A 27,828-nucleotide genomic window follows, 5' to 3' on the forward strand; every position below is an offset into this window, starting at 1 on the left:
TTTGTTTTTTTCTACTTCCCCAGGCCCAAGCCCGCCCACCGGCAGTCGATGTCAGTTTCTTACTGGTCCTGGAGTGTGCTCGTCTCCTCAGAGAACCAATCAGAGCCTAGCCGTCCACCCCGGGGATTTGGGAAACGGAAAAGACCTAGACCTGTTCCCGGGAGTGGGGCGGGGCCTTAAGTGAGTGACAGCTGGGCCTTCCAATACGCAGAGGGCTAGGACCTCCCCTTTGGGCTCCCGAGCTAGAAAAGAGCGTCGATGCCGGCGGCCGTGATGAGTTGTAGGAGGAGCTGGCTCTTCGGTGGCGCTGAGGAGCGGCTGCTGCTGCTGCTGGCCTCTTTGCAGGTGAGTGGTTTTGTTTCAGAATTTTGCGGTTGCGAACATTTCTGTTTTTAAGTGATGGGGTGTTTTTAATTTGGAGTGCAGGAAGGCCAGTTCTTGACGCCCCCGATTCCGTCTTTGGAGGGAATCTAGTGCTCCCTCGTCCGCCGCTCGAGCCCCCACCCTCACTGACTCCCCAGGTCTCTCTCAGGTCCCTTCCTCAGAATAAGCCTTTCTGGGACGCACAGATCTGTCAGCTGAAAGGAGGACTGCGCTTTGGTCGTGGTGTCGTGACGGCGAGCACAAACAGGAGTTGGAGGGAAGGATGAACTGGTCTCTCCCGGACGTATGAGGCACAGGGTAGCGGAGCAGGGGTCCTGGAAGCAAACTCGGGTGTTTTCAGGGCCACCGCCACTCTATTAGGGCGATGGCAGACCTGGCCCTAACCGTCTAAGTAGATAGAAAAAGCCTGCATGCCAAGGAAGGAGAAAGAGGCGAATAACTGCAGTGGTTTCACGTAGCTCTCACATCGAGCTAAATCACAGGTTCTTAGAATCACTAAAAATTAAAAAAAAAAAAAAAAAAAAAGAAAAGAAAAGTAAGTCTATTTCTCCTCCATTCAAAGGGATGAGGGCTGTATGAGTAGAGAGACAAGAGAAATGCATCATGGAAGTACAGTTCACAGTTACTTTGAAAAAGTAAAGTTAAAGGATAATTAGTTGTTTGCTAACTTATTATACTCCTCTTCCCCTACCACCTCCCTTCCAAATGACGGAGGCTTTACAGCTTGTGAGTGGTAACCAGAACGCGAACTGACCAAATGCAGCCTCTGGGTGGGGGAAATCGAATGGCATCTTTCACCAGGAGGTACTACAGTTTTCTGTAATGAAAGCAGAACACATGTCAGCGTGTACTTTGGTTTAAAACTCTCTCCCCTGAGGCTCCCCTGGCCCCTGGTTTTATCCATCTTTTTTTTCCTCATCCACCATAGATGCCCCTCATATGGTGGTGGACTTTCTTTTATTATGTTTTTTTTTATTGTTGTTGTTTTGGTTTTTTTAAAATTCTAGTTAGTTAACACGCAGTGTTATATTTGTTTCAGGGGTACGAGGTAGTGATTCAACACTTCCATGCGTCACCCTGTGCTCACCACAAGTGCACTCCTTAGTCCCCACGGTGGTGGACTTTAGAGAAATGTAATTCAAGCGAATGGTATAGCAGAAGGAGCTCTGAGTTGGAGAAGTCAGGACCCCCAGGTTTTAGTGTGGAAGCTGTTGTTATTTGTGTAATCTTAAATCTTTTCAACCCTCTGGCTTAAATTTTGCATCTTTAAAAAAGCGGAGGTTGCAGCAAATTATTTTGGAGGGGCCATGCTTATGTTAAAAGTCTGTTTTAAAATAAAGATGATTAGACATTTTCCATGACAAGTACATAAGCAAAAGTCTCATAGCAGTAAATTCTGGGCCAACCTGTCAGCAAATAAACGTTCCCATCTACAAAGGGTAGTACTTGTTCTTTTGTGCCCCTCTTTAAGCCACACCCAAAGGATCATTGTAGAAAATTTGGTCATTGTACAGAATGACCATTATACAGAGTATAATGTGGCAGAAAATGTCCTCCTTTATTCTGTCACTCGGAGGTACCTATTAGTCTTCCCAGGGTTTGGGCAGATCTGCCAGTCTCTCTTCCTCTTTTGCCTTCTACGGTTGGCTGAGATTAAGTGGCATATTTCATTTTAAGTAATGACCGATACATCTAAATTCAGCTGTGCGTTCAGTTTTTGTGGGTCCGGTGCTCAGAGAACAGAGGACACAAATATTTGAACCAATAGGTCTCTTGAACATCCTTGGAATGAAATCTGGTGTGAGAGAATGTTTACATGGAGAAATAAGACTAAAAGTATTACTTAATAATAAAACTCTTACACGGAAATTTGGCCACAAATACTGAAAAAAAAACTTTATGAAATGTAGAGGAAACCTTAGCCACTTGATTAAAGCATTTGGATTGTAGAATAGTGCTTAATATTTGGTATGCTTCTAGAGCTGTGTCTTAGCATCAGCTCTCCACACCCCCAGCACAAACAACATTTGGTTGTATTTCTCCTTTCACTACCTAATTTAGTTTTTTCTCTGTATCCCCCTTCTCATTTTACTTTATTCCCAGCTTTTACTTCCACACAAACCTCAGCAAGGTAGGATCAATTGCAGGGGCCAGAGGTCTGGGTGAGTTTTCATTAGTCTGCTCCATTCAACCCAGAATGCCTCTTACTCTTCGGCAGAGTGTTGTTGTTGTTGTTTTTTTCACCATAATCTCATTTAGTCTCCCTAATAGTCCCTTGAGAACAGCAATTATCCCCGTCTTTATGGATAAGGAACCTGAGGTCCAGAAAGTTTGAATTAATTGATCAACACCACACCATCAGTAAGTAGCAGAGCCGGGACTAATGTCCAGGTTTCTAGACCTCAAACTTCTGGGATTCGGTGGCAATAGCTTGTGTGGACAAAAGCTATTATCTGGGGGGAAATAAGTAACCAAAGTTAGGAAGGAGGTGTCCTGAGTGGGTATTGGGCTCATCGGTGATGCCGCACAGGCTGGAACAAGCGGCATGCCCTGGGCAAGCGCTCATCACATGACCCAGGTAGATCTCTTCCCTATGAATGGGGGTCTACATGCATGGTTTGCTATCCATGTAACAAGGGATCAGTAGGGGCTGCTGGTAGAGGTAAAATTGGCGAATGACCAGGGCTATGGTGCCTGGAAAGCACCAGGAAGTGATAGCGTTTGCTCCTCCTGGGAAAGAGTTGCTCTTAGAGCGCAGATGGAAAAGTTACTGTAAAGCTTTAGGGAAAGTAATAGGTGGTGGAACACAAGGTACTTTTACATACAGTCATGTTCAGACTTCTAAAATTGAGCTTTTTTGACTCTAAGGAACTGAACTCTGGATTTCATTTCCCCCGAGAACTGTTCCTTTTTTAATTTATCCGAAACATGATTAACCTTTTTTTTCCATCCTCGAATACGCCAGCCTATCTTTTATAGAATTAGATTCCTCTAGAGTTAGATTAAGAGTTGTTCAAAGCCATGCAATGAGGATTTGGACTAGGGAAAACATCTGACTGGTGAAGGGTGGCATCTGAATACCTAATATTTAGTGGAAGCTTTTGATCACAGCAACTCTGGCTCTGTATCCCCTATTTTATGTTACTTCAACATTCTATCATTGATCACACTTCTTACTCAGTTTTTAGAAGCAGAAAACAAAGTTTTTATTTTTAGACTGATCTTTATCCTTTCATTTTCCTTGCCTGTTCATGAGTCGTTATACTAGAGTATTAGATACTACTTTTCAGACACCCAAGGAAGGGAGGCAGCAACATCCCAGGAACATTAGTTTGAAAGATGGGATGAGCCTCAGTTACGGTGGGGGGGAGGGAAGGTGTGTGAAAGGAAATGGTTTGATGAGGGACAGAGTAGGAGGCAGCAGCAAGGTTGTCTAGTGCTACATTTACTGAAACTATCTAGAGGTCCTGGAAATATGGTAGAAGTAACCTCAGTAAATGCAATGCCGTGTATTTGGACCAGTCCCCGTCCCCCTACCCACCTACTCTCTCCAGCCTAGCCTTGCCTTGACAAAAGGATGGTAAAAAAAAAAAAAAAATTAACTTCAGTTTTACGGTGACATTTATGGAAAGAATATCTTTTTCTCTGTAGGCAATTGAGATGGAATTTCTATACATAGACATAGTGAGAAATTTTTGAAAATAGTCCACCTGCATAGTGTGTTTCCTTTGAATCACCTGTCTCTCTACTGCTCAGCCAGCTTCTCAGTGTGTATGCCTGACTGAGCCAGCCTACGTTCTCCTGAAGTGCAAGGCACTGTGACAATTTACGATGATGATGTCTGAGAGAAGTAAAGCATGTCAGAATGACATATTTTTGAAGTTGGTTAACAGCATGAATACTTTTTCTCTATAATTTTACCTTGAACCCATTATTAAACCAATTAAGCAGAAGTAAACAACTGATTTGAATGTGCTTGGTATTGTCTTTTGTGAGGAATAAAAACAATTATGAATGGGATTCCATTACTCAAGGTACTTGCAGTTCTAGCCAAGAATAAAATCAGGTGATTTAATAATTCTGAGATTATCCCATGACAGGATGCTTAAAGGTTCAAAATGCTGATGTGATTAGTAGGTCTGAGAATGGTATCCAGCTACGCCAAGGTTTGCCAAACTAAGGCCTTCTGGTCTACTACCTGTGTTTGTACGGCCCACAAGTTATGAATGGTTTTTAAGTTGTTGTTTTGTTTTGTTTTACCGGTTGAAATACATCAAAGAATGACAATACTTCATGGGCATGAAAATTATATGAAATTCTAATTTCAGTGTCCATACATAAAGTTTCATTGAAATAAAACTTCATTTATTCATTTATATAGTTGCTTTCAGCTACAGTGGCAGAATTGAGCAATTGTAACAGAGACCATAGAGCCTAAAAAATTTACTATTTGTCCTTTTACAGAAAAAGTTGCCAACACCTCAGCTAAGCTGTAGTGTTTTTCATATCTGTCTCCTTCATTCCATCTCATCAGCCATTATCCTGGTCCAGGTCTTCATTATATATTACCAGAATCATTGCAAAAACCTCTCACGTATTCATATCAGTAGTTTTCCCCATCTCATTCTGTGTTTGTAAGTGCTGCCTTATCCTCCTAAAACTTTTTTTTTTTTAAAGATTTTATTTATTTATTTGAGAGAGAGAGAGTGTGAGAGAGAGCATGAGTGAGGAGAAGGTCAGAGAGCGAAGCAGACTCCCCATGGAGCTGGGAGCCTGATGTGGGACTCGATCCCGGGACTCCAGGATCACGCCCTGAGCTGAAGGCAGTCATCCAACCAACTGCGCCACCCAGGCGTCCCTGCCTTATCCTCCTAAAATACACATTATTAAATCTTCAGTGATGTCCCAATACTTATAGAAGAACCTATCTTCTTTGGCATAAGGCCTTTTGTAGGGGCACTATCAATCTTATCTTTCTAGGTTTGTCTCCTCCTAGTTCCTTGATATACCCTGTGCTTTGGATAGAGATCATATAATTTTCCATATGGGACACTGAGGTGTGAAAGGGGCCCTATAATAATTATGTTGGGGAAACAGACTTATAGCAAGACTGTTCTAGGCAAACGTGGAGGTGTGGTGACCCTTTCTATACTCCAGACAGTTTGAATGGCTCATCATTCTCCATATGCACCTGTTCCCTTGCCTCTACTCAGTATTCCTTTAGGCTAGAATTCGTTTTTCTTTTTCTATAAATCTACGTCTTGAACATCTTTCCAAATCCAGCTTAAATAGTACCATGTTCATGAAGCCTTACTCAGAAATAATCTCCCCTTTTCCATCTCCCTTATGAATGAAGTGCTTTCTCATGGTATGGATTACTTTCTGCTTTAGTGATACAGACGCGCGCATGCACACACACACACACACACACACACACACACACACATCCCTTTTCCCCATCAGTTCCTTGAAGAACTAGTTGTTGGATTCTGTACTCCTCCCAGTCCTGCATTATACCCCGTTCAAATGGGGTTTGCATGCCTAAAGAATGAGTTAATTGACTAGACTGGGGAGACTGATGAATATTTGGGGCTGTCAGTTTGTAAATTGGCCATTTTAATGTGAATAAAGTAGTGAGAAAAGATTCCAAGGACTGAGGACAGAGACTTAGGTGCCAATGTGGTGGTGTAGCAGTGTGGTTCAAGGTCAAAGGGTAGGCTTGGGGGTCTAGCCTGCCTGAGACTGAACTCCAGCTCCCGCCATTTGTATTCTGTGTCACCTTGGTCAAGCTGACCTTACCTTCTAAGTTTCTGCTTCTGTAAAATAGGAGTAACCATAGAACCTTCTCCATAGAATGGTGGTTGAGGATTCAAATAGTCCCAAACATATGGTGAGCCCTCCATGAATATTGGCTGCTGTGATGTCATATGCTATCTTCATCATCATAGATAGTACTGTTAGTGGTGGATAGGAAAATACAGAGACCCAAGACCAGGATGTAATAATGGAAGAGCTGAGACCCAAGACTAGGATGTAACAGTAGAGGAGCAGAGAGAAACACAGCACCAGAATCTTAGAATAATTCTAACTTCTCCATTGAGTTAGTCAGCTTCAGAGGGATCAAAGAGGCATGAGTCCTGAGAGAAGATGGTCTTCACTTAGTAAGACATAACTAATTGGTGGTCTTTTGAGAGACCATTTCAGTAGAGTGGTTAAGGCTCAGTTTAGGTGTCAGAGGACTGAAAAAATAATGGCCAGAAGGAGGGGAAAACAAAGAGGAAGGGGTGAGAAGATGAGACACAGAGTCACGCGCCTGGGTGGCTCAGTGGGTTGAGCCACTGCCTTCGGCTCGGGTCATGATCTCGGGGTCCTGGGATCGAGTCCCGCGTCGGGCTCTCTGCTCAGTAGGGAGCCTGCTTCCCTCTCTCTCTCTCTCTCTGCCTGCCTCTCCATCTGCTTGTGATTTCTGTCAAATTAAATAAAATCTAAAAAAAAAAAAAAAAAAGATATGTTGTTTAGTAATTTTTTTCTTTGAGCAACACCATACTTTAAAAAGGAAGAAACCTTGGGGTACTGGGTGGCTCAGTCAGTTAAGTGTCCCAGCTCTTGGTTTCTGTTCAGGTTTTGATGTCAGGGTAATGAGATTGAGTTCTGCGTTGGCCTCCACACTTAGCAGGGGAGCCTGTTCTACATTCTCTTCCTCTCCCTCTGCCCCTCCTCTCCCTACAAGTGTGCTTTCTCTCTCTCTCTCTTTCAAATATATAAATATATCTTTTTAAAAAAGGAAGAAACCCTGGGGTATGCTAATTCAGTGACCTGTGTGGCCTTTTCTGGTATGAAGTAAATCATTGACTAAAATTAGTGCTTAATTCAGGTGCTGGTAACCCCTTGCCAAGGGATAAAAGAGGCATCTTGAGAATCAACTCCAGAGCGGTGAGCTTTACCAAAAACAACACAAAAAACAAAGCTGTATTAAAAAAAAAAAAAAAGTTTTTAATTTGCGGTGGGGTGTGTATATTCATAGTGTGGTACCTCTTTGTAAATTGCCCACTTGACTTTGTGCCTTAAGGTTTTGCCCCAGAGCAGTCATAAGCTGAGCCCTCCTTCACATTCACCTTGTTTATGTGCATTTTATGAAACGACTGCCTGGGTTTGGAAGAACGAGTTGTGACTGGAGATGGTCCTGTGAAGTGAAGCCAAGTGAGCCTGGATACTCCAACCCAGACTCTGAAGTCTCCATGGTGAGGAGGAAGAGCATGGGTATGGGCAGCGGATGTGGATGGCAGTTCCAGTTGGCCACTTAGGGGCTCCGTGTGTTTCATTGGTTTGTCTTTCAGGTTTTGGGTTTTTGTTTTTTGTTTTGTTTCAAGTATTTATTTAAATTCTAGTTAGTTAACATATAGTGTAATGTTGTCAGTTGGAGTCTCCACAGCTCTGTGGAGATGTTGGCCATTCGTGAATACGCTAAACCGTGAAGGATCCAGGAATGTAACAGATGATCATGACTGGCTTTGGCTTTGCCATTAAATACGCTGCCATGCTCGGATTAAGGCCTCCTAACCCCTCAGGCCTGCCAACTGAGTGTTTTTACTTTGGCGGTTACCACTCATAACTGCCAAGCCTTGGGCTCATTAGCACAATGTAATCACTTCTGTTGACTTCGGTTCCGTCAACACACCTTCCTACTAAGTGCCCAGCATGTGTCACATGTCACACTAGGTTGTGGAGAGCGGGTGGTGAGTGAGGCCTGCCGTGGGATGCAGCTGCCAGTGTAACAGAGCACGGAGATGCTGAACAAGTAATCCGTACGAGTGACCCATCACAACTGGACCCAGTGTTAGAGAGCGGGTGCTTCAAGAGTGTAGACCAAGCAGGACTGACCACTTCTGGGGGGGTAAGAAGGAAGGGCAGAGAAGTTGGCATAGAGCCGAGGTGGTCTCAAACCAGCAGTATCTCAGCATCGCATGGGAGCCTGTTAGAAATCTAGATGCTCAGAGTCTCAGGCCCATACCAGAGGTACTCCGTCAGGCCTTGGAAGGGAAGCCCAGCACTCGTTTGTAACCACTTCTCTTGGTGATTCTGATGTATGTTCAAGTTTGAGAACCACTGGCCTAGAGGAAATAACCTTAAAACTCAGCTCTAAAGCTGTTCCAGTCAACATGGTAGCCACTGGTCACATGAGCCTTTGAAATGTGGCTGGTCCAAGTTGAGCTGTGCTTTACAGCTAAAATCCACATCAGGTTTCAAAGACTTACTATGAAAAAAAGAGTGTAAAATACCCCATGAAGAATTTTATAGAGCTCATAGGTCAGAATAATATTTTGAAACTGTAAGGTTAAATAAAATATATTATTAAAGTTAATTTTATTTATTTTCCCTTTTTAACATGGCTTTTAAAAGATCTGAAATTAGGTATGTGGCTAACAGTGTATTTTGATTGGACACAGCTGATCTAAAGGAAGACTAGAAGTTACCTAAAGCTGAGTGGGACTGAGGTGGCAGTTGTGGGGGCGGGGGGGATGCTGGGCGAGGGTTCTGGATAGGGTACAGTGTGTGCAGAGGTCCTGAAGCAAGAAAGAACACGGCATGCTCAAGGAAATGAAAGAAAACCAAAGCCTCACAGGTCACATGAAGGATTTTGAACTTTATCCTAAGATCAACTGAAAGTGATTGGGGATTTTATTTTATTTTTTTTTAAAAGCTTTTATTTATTTATTTGACACACAGAGAGATCACAAGTAGGCAGAGAGGCAGGCAGAGAGAGAGGAGGAAGCAGGCTCCCTGCTGCACAGAGAGGACCCTGGGATCATGACCTAAGCTGAAGGCAGGGGCTTTAACCCACTGAGCCACCCAGGTGCCCCTGATTGGGGAATTTAAATAGGGTGCTCACTTTTCAGGATGTTTGCAGCTAATCAGTGAGGGCATGAGAGCTACATCTGAATATAGCAAGACTCTCAGAATCCAAGCTTCTCCCCCACCGCCCCAAAAGATGGTGGGGGTGGAGGCATTTGGTCAGGACCCAGAGGGAGCAGGACCGCACTCATCACCTGCCTGGGCCCCAGGATCCAAGGACAAACACCCCGGACAAGATGGGGAAGCAGACACCTGGGAGAGGCCGTTTTGCTTTCAGTTCACTTTCAGCTGGGTTAAAGCTCAGAGCTGGCAGAAGCATTCCAGGAAGAGTACAAAGTTGAGTAGAAGTTTGATTCCAGAGCTGGGCTCTGCAGGGCCCTGGCCAAGGGTTTGGTGAAGGAGGGCCAGAGACAAGGAGAGCGGCACATGTGGAGGTGAGAGGGTGTTAGACAAAGCAGGGAAAGCCAGGATTGGAGCCTGGAGGCTGGGGGTCTGACCATCTCCCAGGGTATGGTGGCCTCTCCCTTCATCTGCGGCCTGGAGGAGATTTCTTTGGAAGTCACGGTTCACATGTTAGCAGACTAAATCTAGCCTCCAGACATGTTTCCTTTAGCTCATATTTTTCAAATATATTTAAATTAGTCAGCAGTATTAATATCAGATGTCACATTAAAAAGCTGCATTTTTGGTGTTCTTGAAAATTAGAAGATCCGGGAATCCCAGTTCCTCAGCCTCACAGAGAAATGGGGGAGCTAAGTAGTCGCTTCTCCTTTTAGCTGTATATGAACTTTTAAGAGTGGAAATGGCCCTTTTTATGTTTTTTGAAGACTTTTTTTTTTAGCCGGAAGACAAAATTGAGTTCATAGGTTCTCTGTGGTCTGACTCGAAGTCTTACATTCTTACATTCTCTCCAGTGTTTACTTTGAGGAGTTCCATCTTCTGTTTGTTCCCCAGAAAGATCCTAAGAATGGGACCCTTGGTTCAGTGAGACGGGCTTATGCAAAAGCTCTGTCCATTTACACAAGAGTCGCATCCATCAGAGAAGCCCGTGTGGTCCCCACAGTTCTCTAAGGTTCCCATCACCCCCGTGGCCCAGCGTCACTGCTCTTCCCCTCTGTCTGGCCCCAGACGTTTGAGTTTGCAGCCCCTGCCTGAAACTTGAAATGAGACTGACTGTGCTGCTGTGTATTAGTTGGTAAACACTTGGTATACCAGCTCCCATGGTGATTAAAATCTTAAAGATTACAAGCTCTAAACCTCAACACCTCCTCTGTAAATATTCAGCATTAATTAACTAGGAAGTCAATTGATAGCAGCAAGGTGGAGAGAAGGAAGTAACTTTGTTTACCCAAGATAGATGCACTAGTCTAGTACCTTATCCTGTATCCACCCCTGGAGGCCAGAGTGAGGGAAGGGTATTTGTGTAGTCTTTCTGGCTATAGTATTGTTTCTCTGCTCCAGTGTATGTATTGGGGGCCTGGGTTGGGGGGAAGACTGGAAACAGAGAAATTGTTCTATTTCTCAAACAAATCAAGCAAATAGAGCAGATTTAAAATACTGCCAAGCTTGGCAGTAAGTGCCTGGGTGTTCGTGTTCTTGCTTTATTTTGTTCTCTTGATATAGTTCATAATCAAAGACAATGGAGAAATGCTTACAGAATTTGTCCAACATGTCCTTTTCCATTTGAAGGGAAAATAGCTTCATTAGCATAAGGGGGCTTCCCCCTTGACAAGACAGAGTAAGGGTTGAGGGGGCTTCTCTTTAGGGGGATGGAGGGAAGGGGGAAGGCTCCATCCCCCTTCTCCACCAGAAGCAAAAACCAAAACAGTAACTGTTACAAGGGGGAGAATGCAGTTTTTGACTGATCAGAAGCTTCTACTACTTGGTGAATTGGGTTCTTAAAAGAAAAAAGCAATACAAAAAATGTCTTTCTTTTGCAAATTAAACACACACACGCATACACATGTGCACACACGCACGCACATTCATTATTTGGTTTCTCCCAATGCCCCAGAAGGAGTTTGTTCAAGTGAAGGAGCCTGAAGCTTGAGCTTCATTAGCTTCATGGTTATTCTGCTTCAGGGCACCAGTAATCACGCAGCAAAATGCTGCCCAGATGTCTTTCATCCTGTTCTTTCTTCTTCCGCCATCCCTGAAGGAGTGCTGAGGGAGGGCAGAAGCATCGCTCTCCCTCCCTCCAGAAATTCTCAGCTCTGGGAGATGGTTTCGCCTGAGCCCTGAGCCCAGTCTCTTCCAGGAGCTTCCTGCTTTTTGTGCAATAAAGCTTCAGACCTGATGCTTGACAAGAAATGGAAGTCCAGGGGCGCCTGGGTGGCTCCGTGGGTTAAGCCTCTGCCTTCGGTTCAGGATCTTGGAGTCCTGGGATCCAGCCCCGCATCAGGCTCTCTGCTCAGCAGGGAGCCTGCTTCCCCCTCTCTTTCTGCCTCCCTCTCTGCCTACTTGTGATTTCTCTCTGTCAAATAAATAAATAAAATCTTAAAAAAAAGAAATGGAAGTCCAGGGGCACCAGGGTGTTCAGTCATTGGGCCTCTGCCTTAGGCTCAGATCATGGTCCCAGGGTCCTGGGATCAACTGCCACATTGGGCTCCCTGCTTGGCGAGGGGGGGGGCTGCTTTTCTCTCTCCCACTCTCCCTGCTGTGTTCCCTCTCTCACTGTCTCTCCCTGTCAAACAAAGAATAAAATCTTAAAAAAAAAAAAAAAAAGAAAGAAAGTTCAAAGCCCAACCACCCTCATCTTTCACCTACTTGCAGACTACCTCAGTCCGCTTCCTCCCTCAGGAGGTCCTCCTGGGTTGCCTTCACCTGAAATAAGATGAAACCTTATGGTAAAGGCTCTTTTCCCATCAGAATCTCTAGGAATTACTGAAGAAAGGAAGCAACTAGATACCTAGATTCCAGTTAACTTTGTCACTGATGGTTATGTAACCGTGGGTGAATCACAGGGTAAGTGGCACAGAACGGGGCTTGCCAAGAATGGCAGAGGACCGGGCCCCGATGTTCCTATCATTTCTACTCCCCAGGGTGGAAAACCCGAGGGTGGAAATGGAAGGCAGTGGGCAAGGAAAGGGAGCAGCATCTGTCAGTATAAGTATGTCCACAGCAAGGAGAGTGGAGGCAGCCTGAGGCGGCCGGGGCTCCGCCAGCATCGAAGGCAGCAGAATCTCCAGGGGACAGAGTGGGACCAGCAGAGCTTCGCGCCAGCAGCTTAACTTAGGGAATTCCGAAACCCTTTAAAGTTGTCTGTGGCATTCTACCAGACTCTCCCACTGAGATGTGGCTGGCTTCCGTGGGACAGTTTAAGGACCACGGAGGAGGAGTCCCGGCTTCCTTATCAGCGTGCTTCCTCTCACTCCCGCAGACCTGCTCCTGCTAATCTGTTCCCACAGGCAGCATCTCTGAGCTGCTTGCATTTGATAGCTTGTTTGGCTTACGGATTTATGCCTGCCGAAAGCTCGATCTTGAGCCCGGTGAGATTATTTCGGTGAGTGCCGCGTTCAGCGTTAATGTTGCTTTAAATCACTTTTAGTGTTGTTTGAATGTTGAACCTTAGATTTTCGTCTAGGTCATGGAGCTTATGGCATTGAAGAGCTAGTTGCCCCCAGTTAGTAGTGATTTATATCCCGGATCAGTGTGGTGGAGTCATTGAATGAACGTGTTTAACTTCTATAATAAAGCAAGACTGGTAAATACTTCTTTTTTTTCACCAGAAGAAAAACAAAGTGAGGAGGATGCCTTTGACCTGGAGTCAGCTGCTAGAAGTTGGGAACTCCCAGTTACTAGTCATCCTTTTAGACATCTATAACTCATTCCATTAAATCCTCTCTTCTGTAAGCACGGAAGGCCATTTTATCTGGCAGAAATGCAGCAAGCCATTACAATGATGTGTTCTGTTGGTTTACATCATGCAATTAACATACTGTCTCGCCATCAGAAAATTTAAGTTGACTAGGTTCCCCATAATGAATTATTTGTAGGATTATGCCTGTATGTGCCATAGCGTATAAGGTGTCTGATCTCTTGATGTCAAATCTGGTCAAAGGAGTGACTTCAGTTTAGTTCAGACACCGACTGTTGTAAAGTTGTGCTTCCGTTCCCGGGAGTCAGTTGAATGAAGAATGTAACAATATACTTTTTGTTTTTTCTCTTTCTAGATGTATTGCTGTCATTGAGTATTGGCCTACCTGAAAGTGCTAAGGGAAATTCCGCCATCAGGATGTCCAAGTACAAACTGATTATGTTAAGACATGGAGAGGGTGCTTGGAATAAAGAGAATCGTTTTTGTAGCTGGGTGGATCAGAAACTCAACAGTGAAGGAATGGAGGAGGCTCGGAACTGTGGGAAGCAACTCAAAGCGCTAAACTTGGAGATCGATCTCGTATTCACATCCATCCTTAATCGGTCCATCCACACGGCCTGGCTGATCCTGGAAGAGCTGGGGCAGGAGTGGGTTCCAGTGGAAAGTTCCTGGCGTCTAAATGAACGTCACTATGGAGCTCTGATCGGCCTCAACAGGGAGCAGATGGCTTTGAATCACGGTGAAGAACAAGTGAGGCTCTGGAGAAGAAGCTACAATGTGACCCCACCACCCATTGAGGAATCGCACCCTTTCTACCATGAAATCTACAATGACCGGAGGTATAAAGTGTGTGACGTCCCTGTGGATCAGCTTCCCCGATCTGAAAGCTTAAAGGATGTTCTGGAGAGACTCCTTCCCTTTTGGAACGAAAGGATTGCTCCTGAAGTATTAAGTGGCAAAACCGTTCTGATATCCGCTCATGGAAATAGCAGCAGAGCTCTCCTGAAGCATCTGGAAGGTACCATCTTTGTGCTACTACTTCCTAAAGGTTGCTAAGTGTTATACGTGAGCCTTAACCTAGAAGAGATGTGGTTTCTGAACTTGCAATACACAACTGACATGACAGACTTTCTTTCCTATTCCTTTTTGCCTCTTTAGTCTTTTAAGAATCATTTTGTTCTATAAATCAAAACCCCTGTGCCTTTCACATTCATGTTATAGACAGCGGTGATTCTAAATCTTTAACAAGCATCTGAATTACCTGGAGGGAGGGTTTGTTCTCCCACAGATTGCTGGTCCCATCCTTGGAGTTTTGGATATGTAGGCCTGGAGGGGGGCTGGAGAATTTGCATTTCTAAGATGATTTATAGTAATGCCTATACTGCTACTTGGGGTACTCCACTTGGAGGACTCTTGATCTAAAAGATTATATGACTTTTGTTATAGTAACTTTTAGGGAGGCTAGGAAGGGTATACATTTCTGTGGAAATGGTATGTAAAGCCAGTTTATTTATTTGAGTCTTTCCAGATAAATAAAATTATCTAGACTTTGGTTTTGCCCATGCTCTTCCAACTTTAAACAGTTATGGTGTTCCAGACCTGGCCTTCTTGAACAGTTCCTTTGTTCCAGCCCTCTCTTTCCAGATCAGGCTGAGTCATTGCTTGGGAGAAAGTTAGGGAGACAGAAAAGAAAAGAAAAGAAAAGAAAAGGACAGCTTATTACAGATAATCGGTTGCCTCCATTTTATTTTAACTACTTGATGTTGTATTCTAAACATACTCCAAAATGTACACTATTGTTATCTTCCTCTTGAGCAACAGGAACTAAATGAACTCTTGAGGCATCAGTTTGGGCATCAGTGATGGCCCTGTGACACCTTCGGGAGGGTCTCTCCTTCCCCTTTCTCCCTTCACTAAGTAATCCCAGGCAGCTGTGCGTTTTGAGTGATCTGCTCTGTCCACCGTTTTCCTGTCTGTTAGCACTCTCAGCCGCTAACCCATGATACTAGAATCCTCTCTCCAACATCCCCTTCCCATTCTGCTTTACCCTTCTCTAAGAGCCGGTGAGAAATGAAGAGGTTGACATTGTTTGTGAAATAAGTGAAAATAGGTTATTAACAAAGTGATCTTTATGAGATTTCATTGTAAGCTTTTTAGCATATGTTTTTACCCCTGATTTTTAAGTAACATGGCCAGGAGCCATCAATCATTACTCCTGTACCTGCATCCATTAGTTGTGCAGAGATCTAAATTCTACAGACTTTATTGGCTATTAAAAACGTTACTGGCTAGACATGGTGCTCAGTCTGTTGGTGTATGTTTGTGTATGTATCTTATTTACTCAACTCTATAAAGAGTTCTGTTCTTCCTCTTTCAGAATAGTCAGATACTGGATTAAATGACAAATAACTTCATCATTACTGGACTATAGTACTTTATTGTTTGAAGAAGAGTTGAGCCTTCTCTTAGGATAGCGACAAACTGAAACTGAGAGTCTCAGAGTTTCTGCCGAAAGATGTATTCCGTCCCACGACACCAGTTCCTTTTTTCCAAAGGTGGGCCTTAGAGCTCTTCGTGGCCAAGCTCCCTTCCCTAAAGAAAACGCCATCATCTCCTTTGGGATCCTCTTTTTGTTCCTGTCTTAACTAGGAAATCATCCCTTTAAAAGCGATGTCTTACTGTTAACACCATTTATTCTTCAACTGTCTTCAGGCTTAGATGTCTTTAAGATTATTCTGCATCCCCCGCCATAGCTCATCTTAGATACCCCCATTCTATTAGTGCATTGGTGACATCACGATTTGTTACTGTTCTTTTCTTAAAGAAAATAGGGAGTTTTACAGATGGTGGTGAGGAAGACTATCCCCAGGGTGGGGACGGAGGCCAAACCACCTGGGAGGGAAAGGTTATCCACAGAAAGCTCACTTTCTGCATTTGAGGAAGGTTTTGAAACCACTAATAAGAAACAATCACTTGGGGTAGCTGCTGTGGAAAACAGCTTCTGGCAGCTTCTTGATAGATTAAACATCAGTTACCATATGATCTACTCATTCTACTCCTGGGTATTTACCTGTATTCATTTCCTAATGCTGCCGAGACAAAGTATCAATCACTGCATGGCTTAAAACAACAGATACTCGTTTTCTCACAGTTCTGGGGGCTGGAAGTCCTAAAGAAAAGTGTTGGCAGGGTCATATTCTCTCTAAAGACTCAAGGCGAGAATCCTTTCTTGCCTCTTCTAGCTGCTTGTGTTCTTTGGAAATCTTTGGCATTCCCCGGCTTGTAGATGCATCATTGTGGCCCTCAGTCTTCACTTGGTGTTTTCCCCATGCGTCTCTCTCTTCCTTGTCCAAATTTCCCCCTTTTGTAAGAACACAAATAATAGTACATTAGGGCCAAAGACCTCCTCTTAACATGATGACCTCTATAAAGTCCCTATTTCCAAATAAGTTCTTCTCAGGTTGGGACTTCAACAGACCTTTTTGGAGGGATACAGTTCAACCCATAACAGTACTTAAGAGAAATGAAAACATGTGTCCACATGAAAACTTGGACACAAACCTTCATAGCAGTATTATTGATAAGAGCCAAAACATGGGAGCATCTCAAATGCCCATCACCTAGTGACTAGATAAATTAAATTTGGTATATCCATTCAATATACTATTATTTGGCAATGAAAACAAATGGAATGGTCTTATGTGCTCAACATGGGTGAACTTTGAAATCATTGTTACCTAAAAGAAGCCAGTCACAAAGGAGCATATATTGTACAATTCTACTTAAATGAAGTGTCTGTGTGGCCAAATCTTTAGAAACAGAAAACAGACTGTTTCCTAGACCTGGGGTCAAGGTGGTGGGGGGTGTGGAATGAAGAATGACTGTAGTTAGGTACAGGTCCTCTTGTTGGGGTGGTGAAAATATGCTAAAATGGATTGTGATCATGGTCACACAAGTCTGAATGTACTAAAACCCATCGACCTGTATACTTTATGGGGGTAAGTGGTATGGTATGTCATTTATCTAATTAAAGCTGCAAAAATAGTTTAATCAATGGGATTGAAAGATGAAAAGATTTGATATTGGCCTAGAAAAAAAGATTTCGGGGCAAATATATGGAGATGCTATCAAAGTAGGCATGCATAGATGTGGAGTACAGAATAAAAAATAAAAATAAAATACAGCTTTGACCACTAAAGCAGAAATGGATTTATAGGGATATAGGGATTACTGAGAAATTAGCAGACATTGGTTCTCAGGCTTCATTTTAACTTTCTTCTGAAGGTCTTTTTTTTTTTTTTTTTTTAAAGTTGAATGTGTAGAACTAAATCACCTTTCAGAGCTTATTGAAACTGAAGCAACCTTAAATTATAATTCCTATCCCTCTCACTATAAACAGGTCTTAGACAAAATGTGTTTATTTGGGAGATAATTAATTTAAAAGAGCTGTGTTCATGCCGGAAGAGGTAACTGGTACGAGGAGATTCTAGTCGGAAGTATGAAAGCGGCAAAGGTGTGGAGTTGGCTGACGTCTGCAGCGGAGGACAAGGGAGGTGTAGAGGAGGGAGGCAGGGACTGGAAACGGGAAGGCAGGTGACCAGGGAGGATGGCAGACATTCAGGGGAGAAAAATGCAGAAAATCCAGAATGTACTATTGGCCCAGGCCCACAGGTGGGGAACCAAATGGAGTGGCTGGGAAGATGGGGGTCTGTCCTTAGGCCGGTATGTAATCTTGGCTCAGCCATCCTGGGTAGGAGGACAAGTTTGTTCCTTTTTGGCCTGTAGTACCCCCTGGTGGTGGTGCTGTTAAGATTCATGGAGCCCCTTGATGTCCCTGTGACTTCCTATAATGACTTCTGCATCTAACATGGAAGAGATTATTTCATGTATATAAAATGGACTAAACTAGATTTTAGGATCACTTGGAAAGTTAGTTATCGCGTCTTATTTTAGGAGTTCTCTAAGTACCAATCTCCACTAAGAGATATCTGCTGTGGTGTATACTGAAAAATAAGATGCAAGTATTCCACGTCACAGCTCTAAGAATTACATATAAGTGACTTTCCCAAGATCAGAAGAAATCATGTGTTATTTCTCCCATGTCATTTCTATTAATGGGATTTTAGGTTTTTTTTAAGTTTATTCTGAATGTACATGATCACTGGAATAGGAACATGAGTCCTCTTACCTCGCATGTCTGACCTTCAGAAGCCAAGCTATAGGGCATAATGTGGTACCTGATAAATTCCCAAACTAAAAGAAAATATTCCTTTGAATTTGGATGCTAACTCTTTAAGACTCCAAAATATTAGGTGACTCTCCTTTACTTTAAGGGGGAAAAATAGAGATTTTTATCTGACAGTAAGGACTACTTGCAATTTACTGGGGATTATATGTGTTTAGTGTGTTAAAAATGTATCATAAAATTTACCATCTTGCTTGCCAATTTATTCTTACTGTAAAGTTACATGACTATATATATCACCATTAACCGTTTTCTGGTTAATAGCTGTCATCCCAGTACAATTATTAATAGCCTTTCCTTTCACTTTCAGAAGTGCCCCACTTGATTAATAAATTATGTGGTCACCTTACTATAAATATGTTAGCCTTCACTAGTATTAAGAATGACTCTTTAGGCACCTGGGTGGCTCATTTGATTAAGCAACTGCCTTTGGCTCAGGTCACCATCCCGGGACTCTGGGATCAAATCCCACATCGGACTCTGCTCATCAGGGTGTTTGCTTCTCCCTCTGACCTCCCCCCTCTCGTGCTCTCTCTCTCATTTTCTCTCTCAAATAAACAAATAAAATCTTTTAAAAAAAGCAAAAAAGGAATGAATCCTTGAATTGGCTATGCCCAGATTCCATACTTCCTATAAACACAAAAGTTGCTGAATTCTTTGCATTGATTACAAAAATAAGAATGCTTGTGATTGTAGATTCATTGGAGTCCTAGTCATGCTTTCTAGATATGTTTATATCAAATTCTCCTCTATAAACAGGATCCTTTGAAGGAACTGGGCAATGTTTCTATGTATTGTCTTTAAACTGTTTGACAGACTTAAAGCTGTTACTTCCTGCTGGGGAGGAGTGTGGTAGTTGGTAGAATCCAACTGACAGCATACCATCATATCACACAAATATGTTATTGTTTAAAGACTAGAACTTCGGGGTAGGAAGGATGATGATCCTATTAAATAACCACTTAGAATATTGGTTTACCCTGAAACCTCTAAGTGCCTTATGATCTTTTACTTAAAAAGTATCCTAGTGTTCCACATCTATTCTACATTGTATCTACCTCAATTATGAAGAGTGTTGGTTCTTAAGACATTATTTTTTTAAATTTATTTTATTTTTTTTATAAATGTATAATGTATTATTAGCCCCAGGGGTACAGGTCTGTGAATTGCCAGGCTTACACACTTCACAGCACTCACCATAGCACATACCGTCCCCAATGTCCATAACCCCAGCCCCCTCTCCCAACCCCCTCCCCCCAGCAACCCTCAGTTTGTTTTGTGAGATTAAGAGTCACTTACCGTTTGTTAAGACATTATTTTGTTTCTCAGCTCTTTGTGCTATAACTTTACCCTATAAGCAGTCGAGTCCTGACTGACACTTCTTCCATTTGTGAAGAAGAACACAGGTGCTGTTGAAGGAAAAAGAAACCCAGACAGACCTCAGGTGACTTAGCCATGATCATGATAATTAGTTGGAGTCCTGAACTCCACCCAAACCCAGTTCACTGAGTCTCCACGCATGATTACCCCCTGGGCTTTTTTGTTTCAACTTTTTTTTTTTTTCCTGAAAAGTAGCCCTTCCCTTGATCTATTTCTTGTTTGGAATACTATATTTTAAGAAGCTGAGTCAAGAGTATCCATGGCAGGTAAACCATTAAAAGTTAATTTGATGCAACTAACTGAGTCTCCAATTATTATTGCTGTTACCCTAACATTGTGGTTTGTGTGTGGTGTTCCCTAGTGCAGCTATAAAGGTGGCCTTATTTGGAGTGCATGCCGTGTGCTAAGCGCAGTTCTAGGCATTTTACCTCATATCCTGTTTAATACAGGAACTAGCACAAGGCTTTGCCCCGGCTGGAAAGCTGTGTTTCAACCCTGTGTTTTACTCTGCTGTTTGGTGTATCTAGGTCATATTTTTTATTTCATTTGACCAATCATTGATCACTAAGGTCTTTTGCTTAAAGAAACTGCTTTAATAAAAAGGAGCAGACTACTGATCTATCTTAACTTCATGGGTCAGTCTCAGCTGTATTATGCCAAGTGAAAGATGCTGAATTCAAAAGGCTGTATTATACCTTCCTGCTGAAGTCTTCGCCCTTGGTGGTTCAGAATATGACTGTATTTGGACATAAGGTCTTTAAAGGGTAATTAAGTAAAACAGGCCATTAGGCTGGCCCCAAAGCTAACACGATGAGTGTCCCCCCAAAAAGATCAGGACACAGACACAGAGGGAAGACCACGCAAAGACACAGGGAGATGGCAGCCATGTACAGACCAAGGAGAGAGGCCTCAGACCATGATATCACCACAACTGTGAGGAAATAAATATCTGTTATTTTTTTTTTTTTTTAAGCAACAAACAAACCAGGCATTGTAGACTCTATTTATTTGCCATTCTGGAAAAGGCACTACTATTGGGTCAGAAAACAGATCAGTGGAAGAGGGGTAGGCTGCAAAGCAGTACAAGGAAATTTGGAGGGTTCGTAGAACTATTCTGTACACCCAGGAGGGTGAATTTCATTGTGCATAAATTATACCTCAGTTTAAAAGTCTTGCTTTTATCCAGCAAAATGACCATTGCCCCAATGGGGACCATGCCTTTTGGTGCACAAAATAATAGACTAGATTAGTTTGATTGTCAGATAGTAGAATTAAAGGAAGGTTGCTACATGCACCTACCTTTGCCTTTGAAAACTAACCTGGAGGGCACCGGTATGCTTTCTCGGGAGCAACTGGTTCTGTCTTTACTCAGCACCCAAACCATGGACAGCATAGGGGATCGCCAGTCAAAGCCCATCTTCATGAATTATCTATAAGCTGTGGGACCACGAAGCTTTGTACTTAGGGTTGTGAGTTCCTCTAGTAAAGGTTTTTCTGCCTCAGAATGATTTCTCCTTACTTGCCACCAAATTCTCTAGTCATCATGGGGTCTTCTGACTTTTTATCCTTCTCATAACCAGCCAGCCCAGTAATAGGTCAACGTAGGAGAACGCACAGTACAGTGAGGCAAGGGTTACTGATTCAGAGCAAGGCAACACTCTCGTAGAGGAATTACAAACCCAGGACCCACAGGTCAGTGCCCAGCATACACTTCTTGCCTGATCGGGACAGTCTCTACCCTGTGAATTACTTATTTAATATCTCTGCTTTTCAATTGTAGATCACTGGGGAGATTTCATTACCTTTAACTTGAAAGTAGCTCTTAATACTTTCAGAACAAAGAAGACTTCAGGAGATATTACATAGTAAGAAAATGCCTACCTAAGGGATGGCTTTACCTATTTTTAGCAGTGTAAACGATTATCAGTGCTGGGCTAATAAGTCCAGGCCAAAGCATCCAGACCCACTTCTCCCAGAGCAGCCCCGTAGGAAAGCTCCTGACGCAGGCTTAGTATCTAAGAGCATCCTGTTCTGTAGAGTTCCAGACAGGCGTGTATTTCTTTCTCTGTGGTTGGCATAGTCACTTCCTGTTTGTTTCCTGCTGGCCCACACTGAAGGAAAAGCCCGGGACTGAACTGGAACGTTGGATGTCGTCTGCCTCTTGCCAGCGGAAGTGGATTGTTTAGTCTGGGTTCAAGCACAGGGCTAGGCAGTCTCAAGTTTGGAATCAGAGTGGCGTGCAGGAGACTCATGAACGACAGGCTTGATCCCTGAAGAATTGTGTGCAGCTGTACACATGGCCAGGCAGAGAAGCCTTGAGGCGAAATTAGAGAACCAGGGAGGGCAGGTCAGCTGGGGCCAGCTGTGGGGGCGGGGCCGAGGAGTGTATCACCTTTGGCATTTTAGCAGGATATTTTCAGAAGCAGCAAATTCGGGCCTCTCTCTGGTGGAGCAAATGCTTGCCTGTTGGTATGGTTAAGCTTTCTCTTATTAGAAGAAGCATCATTGATTTACAAAAACCTTCACTTTTAAAAGCTGTAGGCTATTTTCACAATAAAACTCAATGTGGAGTGGGTTCTGCCCTCTGCCTTATTCTAAATTAGAGGCTGTGATCCTATCATCACATTACAATATTCAAATAACCCCTTTCCAGTTGCTCCCCAGCCTGTCTTTAAGTTGCACATAATAGCCTCCAACCCTAAAGGAATTCTAATTAAAATAGGCAGATCATCTATGAAATTGAGAGTCTCTTGTATCAGCTCTTATTTTTTGCAACAGAATACAGACCTCTCCCTGCAAATCGCCCATTGGTGGGGTTTGAATTGTGACTTACTTGCCTGGGAGAGGTACCTCGGGGCTGGGGTGGCACCTCCCGGTCCAATGAGCTGATCAAAGTGGTTTCCCTCTTTTCCTAGATTCCAAAAATATGCACTATGTATTTGGGGTTTACTCTCATCCTGTGACAGATCTGCCTCCCTGAACATCTTCCCTCCTATTTCCCAAGATTCAAAGGTTTTAAGCAAACCTTTTAGAGGAAATCAAAGAAATTATATGGAGGACGAATTTAATTTGAGTTGTTTATTAGCTCTAAATATAAACAACCTTTTCTTCAAGGCTAAGAGCCTTCTCAGCTCTCTTCTTTTCTTAGTAAGGTTATAAAGGAAACATAATCTTTCACCAAGGTTCTTGGTGCAGGATACAGCCTCTAGGATTGGACACACGAAATCTTTACTTTTGAGGAGATTTTGTCTCCGTTTTGACCTTATTCTGAAATTCGGCCAATACCATACCTCTGGCAAAGTCTTCAGCGTGCTTTCGTGTATAGGCTTTATGCAGTAGAGTTTTTAGTTAATATTTTATTCCTTATTGCTTGTATATATATTAAGAAGTAGATTCATATAATGTAACCAGTTGTAATAGTGGATCATAGAGCTAAATGATTTCTGGATCCTGGCACCCAACACATAATAGGGTTCTTTACAGTTGAACAAACCATTTACTAAATTCTCACAGTGACCAAGGCACTGTTCTAAGATGATAGGTGACACAGGGATGGATGAGACATGGTCCCTGTTCTCGAGGAAGTTTGTAACCCTGGTAGGAGAAGCAAGCATTTGCACAGCCACCTCTAACAGAAGGTCAAGTGTGAGTGCTGTCGTATATGTACAGTGATCTTAATATCTGGCTGTGTTTCCTGTTCTTGCTGTGTTGACTTGAGGACTGGGGCTCACAGGTGCAGATTTGACTTCCTTAAGTTAATCCTGTATGCAGAAAATGAAATCGTTTGACTTTCTCTCCATAGTGGCATTGAGTTACCCTTTTGACTTACCATAAATGTTCATTATTTCTTACTTGAAATGTCCCAGTCATGTAGACTGATTGCAGTTAACTCCTAGATGCTCCTCTGTGAAGGTTCAAGAATTAAAGACAGGGATGCCTGGGTGGCTCAGTCGGCTAAGAGTCTGATTCTTGACCTCCGCTCAGGTCTTGATCTCAGGGTCATGAGTTCAAGCCCTGTGTTCAAGCCCTTTAAAGAAAGAAAAGAAAAGAATTAAAGACAGTGGTTGGGGCTTCAAGACGGGGTGGTTGTGGAGGGGGAGAGACAGAGAGGGGTAGGTAGTTGCAGAGTGAGATCTCCAATGATTGCCTTCAATACATTCTTGGATGCTAGATAAAAAAATCTAAGCCATTTATCAGACAGGCTTGTGCTGTTTGTCCACTTATTTTAAACTTCATATGATGTTCCAGTTAATGAATTTATAATATGGTATTGCATAATATAGTACTGATTCAGTTTGGCTTAATTCAGTGCAGATGCATTGTTCTAGCCTTAGGACCTCTGCTTGCTTAACTTTTTCTCAGGACAAAGAGTGGCTTATGCCAAAATCAAGTAATGAGTAATGGCTTCACTGTGATTTTTCCTAATTTGCTATTTTAAAATTTCAGTCCTTAAGTCTCATGGACTGATTATTAACCAGTCTAGGTATTTTAAATATGTGTAAGTAATTAGTCTGCCGTGTGAACGATTTGAGTAGTCATCAAAGTGGAATGTCAACTTTATTTATTGGAAACGTTTCTATTTCTGTTGAGCTCTCCTTCCTTTGTAGGGGAAATATTCTAGTACTCGTGGCTTTTGTTGAGTTGGCTCTTTGATTCAGTCCTACACAAAACTGGATTGTTATCTAAGCCATAGGCATGAGCTTGAGGGCAGTGCTACTAAAGAGAAGACCTGTTGAGATCTGGCTAGATCTGGGGCCATGGTCAAACAAGAGAGCCCCATGTGTGCTCCAGCCCCTTTCCAGAGAGCTAGAACTCTTTTCTAAGGTCACAGACCACAACCCCTAAACCTGGCCCACCCATCACGATCCCACTGTGTTAGCTGTTTCAAAGAGCTCAGAGAAATCTGTTCATGCCCTTTACCAGTCCTGAAAACAGGAGAACACTAGCTGCTACAGTTAGTACCCAGCCCTTCACAGGGGCACAGCAGGGATACAGACATTCTCCTCTCTCCCTAACCTGTCATGGAAGTAGCCTTGGACAACCAGGGTTGAAGTCCTGGGATTTGGAATTAAAAAACCCGGGTCCAATTTTATTGCTTTAACAGTCTTGTGATTTGAGAAGCTTTATTTAACTTCTCTGGTTCTGTTTAGTATTTTTTAACAACTCTATTGAAATATAATTTACATAATATACAGTTCACCCATTTAAAGAGTACAGTTCAGTGACTTTTAGTATGTGTACAGAATTGTCCATCTATCACCACAGTTAATTTTGGAACAATTTCATTATTCCCAAAGTAACCCTATACATAGCTGTCACTTCCAACTTTCTCTATTCCTTCTAGCCCTAGGCAACCACTAATCTCTTTGTCTCACTCTATATTTTCCTATATAAATGCAATCATCCAACATGCAGTTGGTGGTGACTGGCTTCTTTCATTAGCATAATGTTTTCAAGATTCATCAATGTTTAGCATGTATCAACACTCAATTATTTTTCATTACCAGATAATATTCCACTATATGCCTATACCACAGTTAATTTCTCCATTCATCCCTCGAGGAACATTTAGGCTGCTTCCACTTTTTGGCGGTTATGACTAATGCTATTATGAAGGTTTTCCAACAAGAGTTAGATGGGAAACATGAAGGAATAACAGGTTGCCCTGAAGGGTATCTGTTATACTACAATTTGATGTGATGCAACTCTCTGTCTAAGGTGTTTTAATCTAATTTCTGGGAAGTTTTTTCCTTCCAGGACCTATAGCTGGAATCCCTCCCAGTATCTGGTATATTTCCAGACCTGCAGCTATTATGGGACTCAATAAATGTGCAGTGGGGCACCTGGGTGGCTCCGTCAGTTAAGCGTCCGACTCTTGATTTTAACTCATGTCTTGACCCCAGGGTTGAGGGATCAAACTCTGCATCAGGTTCTGTACTCGGTGTGGAGTCTGCTTGAGATCATCTCCCTCTGGCCCCCCCAAATACATAAATAAATAAAATCTTAAAAAAAAAAAAACACCATGCAGTTACACAAGTGAAGAGAAATTCCTCTTACATTACCTTCAATGTCTTATCTGTTCTACAGGTATCTCTGATGAAGACATTATCAATATTACTCTACCCACTGGAGTCCCCATTCTCCTGGAACTGGATGAGAACCTGCATGCTGTTGGGCCCCACCAGTTCCTGGGTGACCAAGAAGCTATCCAAGCTGCCATTAAGAAAATAGATGATCAAGGAAAAGTGAAAAAACGAGCTGAAAAATGAAGGCTTTCCCATTTGATGGCTAGGAATGGCTAGGAATGGCTGCAAAAGAAGTGGCATGCAGTGTTTTATGGGTGCTGATCTCTCTCTCTTTTTTTCCCCCTGTTTTTCCAGAACTGGGCTATGGGGTAGAGTTTATATAGGTAACTACGTAACTTATGTTGCTCAGATAAAGGCTTTAGGATGCCTGAGTAGGCATGAGTACTCACTAGGCATGAGTAGGATGAACTCTCCTGATAGTCCTATTTGAGTTAGTGTTGTGGGGCTAATTAGTAACCAGAAGGGCTTAATCAATGTCCTAAATATCCAAGATAGGAGAGTAACAAGTAGAGGTGAAGTTTAAGGTTTTCATCATTCAATACGTCATTACTGAGTCACTATTGAGAGACACTACTTATTCTAGTAAGTAGTTCATGTTCATATTTACTAAGACTTTCTGGGATGATAGTAAGGTATATTAGAAATATGCTCTACTTAAGTATTTATTATCAGACTTCTCCTTTGGGAAAAGGGATGCTTTTCCAGTTAAAACCAGAGGCCCATTAAATGGGGGATATCATAGATGGGTTTCTTCAAGAAAGCCAACAACAAACTATAAGGCCCTTTGCCTTGTCTCTAGTCCAGAGACATTCTTTCTTTGACATTTGGAAGGATTGCCCTTTGGCTGCTAGAATTAGCAGCATGGACACAGCCCTAGCTGTTTGTGTTCTCCTTTTGTTTTGTTCTGTTAAACTTCAATCTTTGGGTACTTAAAATTGGTTTAAAAATAAAGGTCTGTGACCAAAAAATGAATATCCCCGAAGCATCTCCATATATGTGATGAACATTAAGCAAAGGCATCTGAACTAGTCTTTGGCTCAGAACCTTCCTGGGATACTCACAGAGTTGCATGGACACTCACAATTCTCTACAAATTGAACATCCGGATCTGAGGGAAGGTAGAATATAGTGCACGTAATTTTATCACGTGAGCAGGGAAAATATGGTACATTGGGGCTTGTCCTGTACATGAATTATTCACCAGCTGAGAGCAAACAATTATGGTACATAGCGTAGAGCAGTGTGGGTAGGCCATGAACAGACAGGATTACTTCTCAATCTCAATGACCCTGTTTTCTAGATCATATTTTTAAACATCATGGGTATGCAAGTCCTCTTTCTTTAAACTCTTGCCTTATTTCAAGGCAGGTGACCTGTATTTCAGTGATAAAGTCATGTGGGAAAAATTGTAGCTATTTATCAGTTTTTCATGATTTTTTCCTTTGGCAGATTAATCTGTTTGTATGGTAAATGGCCATAGAAGAAAACTAATTTAGAACCCTCGCTACTGCTTGGTCTTCATTTAGTCCTTACAGTAGGACTCTTCCCGCACTGGCAATGAACATGGCTGGGAAGAAAAGCTGGACTGTGGATGCTTTACATTTCTGACCGACTCGTGGTGTCTACTGTAGCCCTTCATTTTAGTCCAGTTGCTTAACCAGTGAATTCAGAGATCAGATCTTCCTAGAATACCATTCTTTAACAGTTTCGTCTCTGGAACTGACCTCTGAATTTTCTAACCCAACCGGTGACCGTATCTTAATGTGGCTCAAGACCCTAGAGTTGGAGTCTTTCCTTGTCCTGCAGTGAGATGTTCACTCCCAGGGTACCCCCTGGCCCGATGATCTACTTCTACACACAAAGCTACACTCAGAACCAGGCAGTTTGGAATCTTGCCAATTTCCTCCAATAGGGTTTATTTTTGCCCACACTTTTCTGCTATAATTTGGCTTATTGTTTTTGAGATCTTGGCTGAAATAAATGAGACATTTCTGAAAACCTCATGTAAAATTATTTTTTTTAAAGATTCTATTTTTCAAGTAATCTCTACTCCCTGCACGGCC

At 42.6% G+C, this 27,828-nt stretch overlaps 1 protein-coding gene across 2 annotated transcripts; it reads left to right on the forward strand.

Annotated features, from left to right (window-relative positions):
• Positions 1-263: 263 nt before the first annotated feature.
• BPGM (bisphosphoglycerate mutase) lies at positions 264-27,763 on the forward strand. 2 transcript variants are annotated; one of them, XM_044246598.1, is made up of 3 exons: positions 264-345; positions 13,410-14,072; positions 25,767-27,763. In XM_044246598.1, the coding sequence occupies exons 2-3, from the start codon at positions 13,472-13,474 to the stop codon at positions 25,946-25,948; spliced, it is 783 nt and encodes a 260-aa protein (XP_044102533.1). In that variant the 5' UTR covers positions 264-345; positions 13,410-13,471; the 3' UTR covers positions 25,949-27,763. The 2 variants fall into 2 exon arrangements, with proteins under 2 accessions (XP_044102533.1, XP_044102534.1); XM_044246599.1 differs by lacking the exon at positions 264-345 and adding an exon at positions 12,672-12,739.
• Positions 27,764-27,828: the final 65 nt, after the last annotated feature.

Source organism: Neovison vison, chromosome 4 (assembly GCF_020171115.1).
Source record: "Neovison vison isolate M4711 chromosome 4, ASM_NN_V1, whole genome shotgun sequence".
In the NCBI taxonomy this organism is placed as follows: Eukaryota; Metazoa; Chordata; class Mammalia; order Carnivora; family Mustelidae; genus Neogale; species Neogale vison.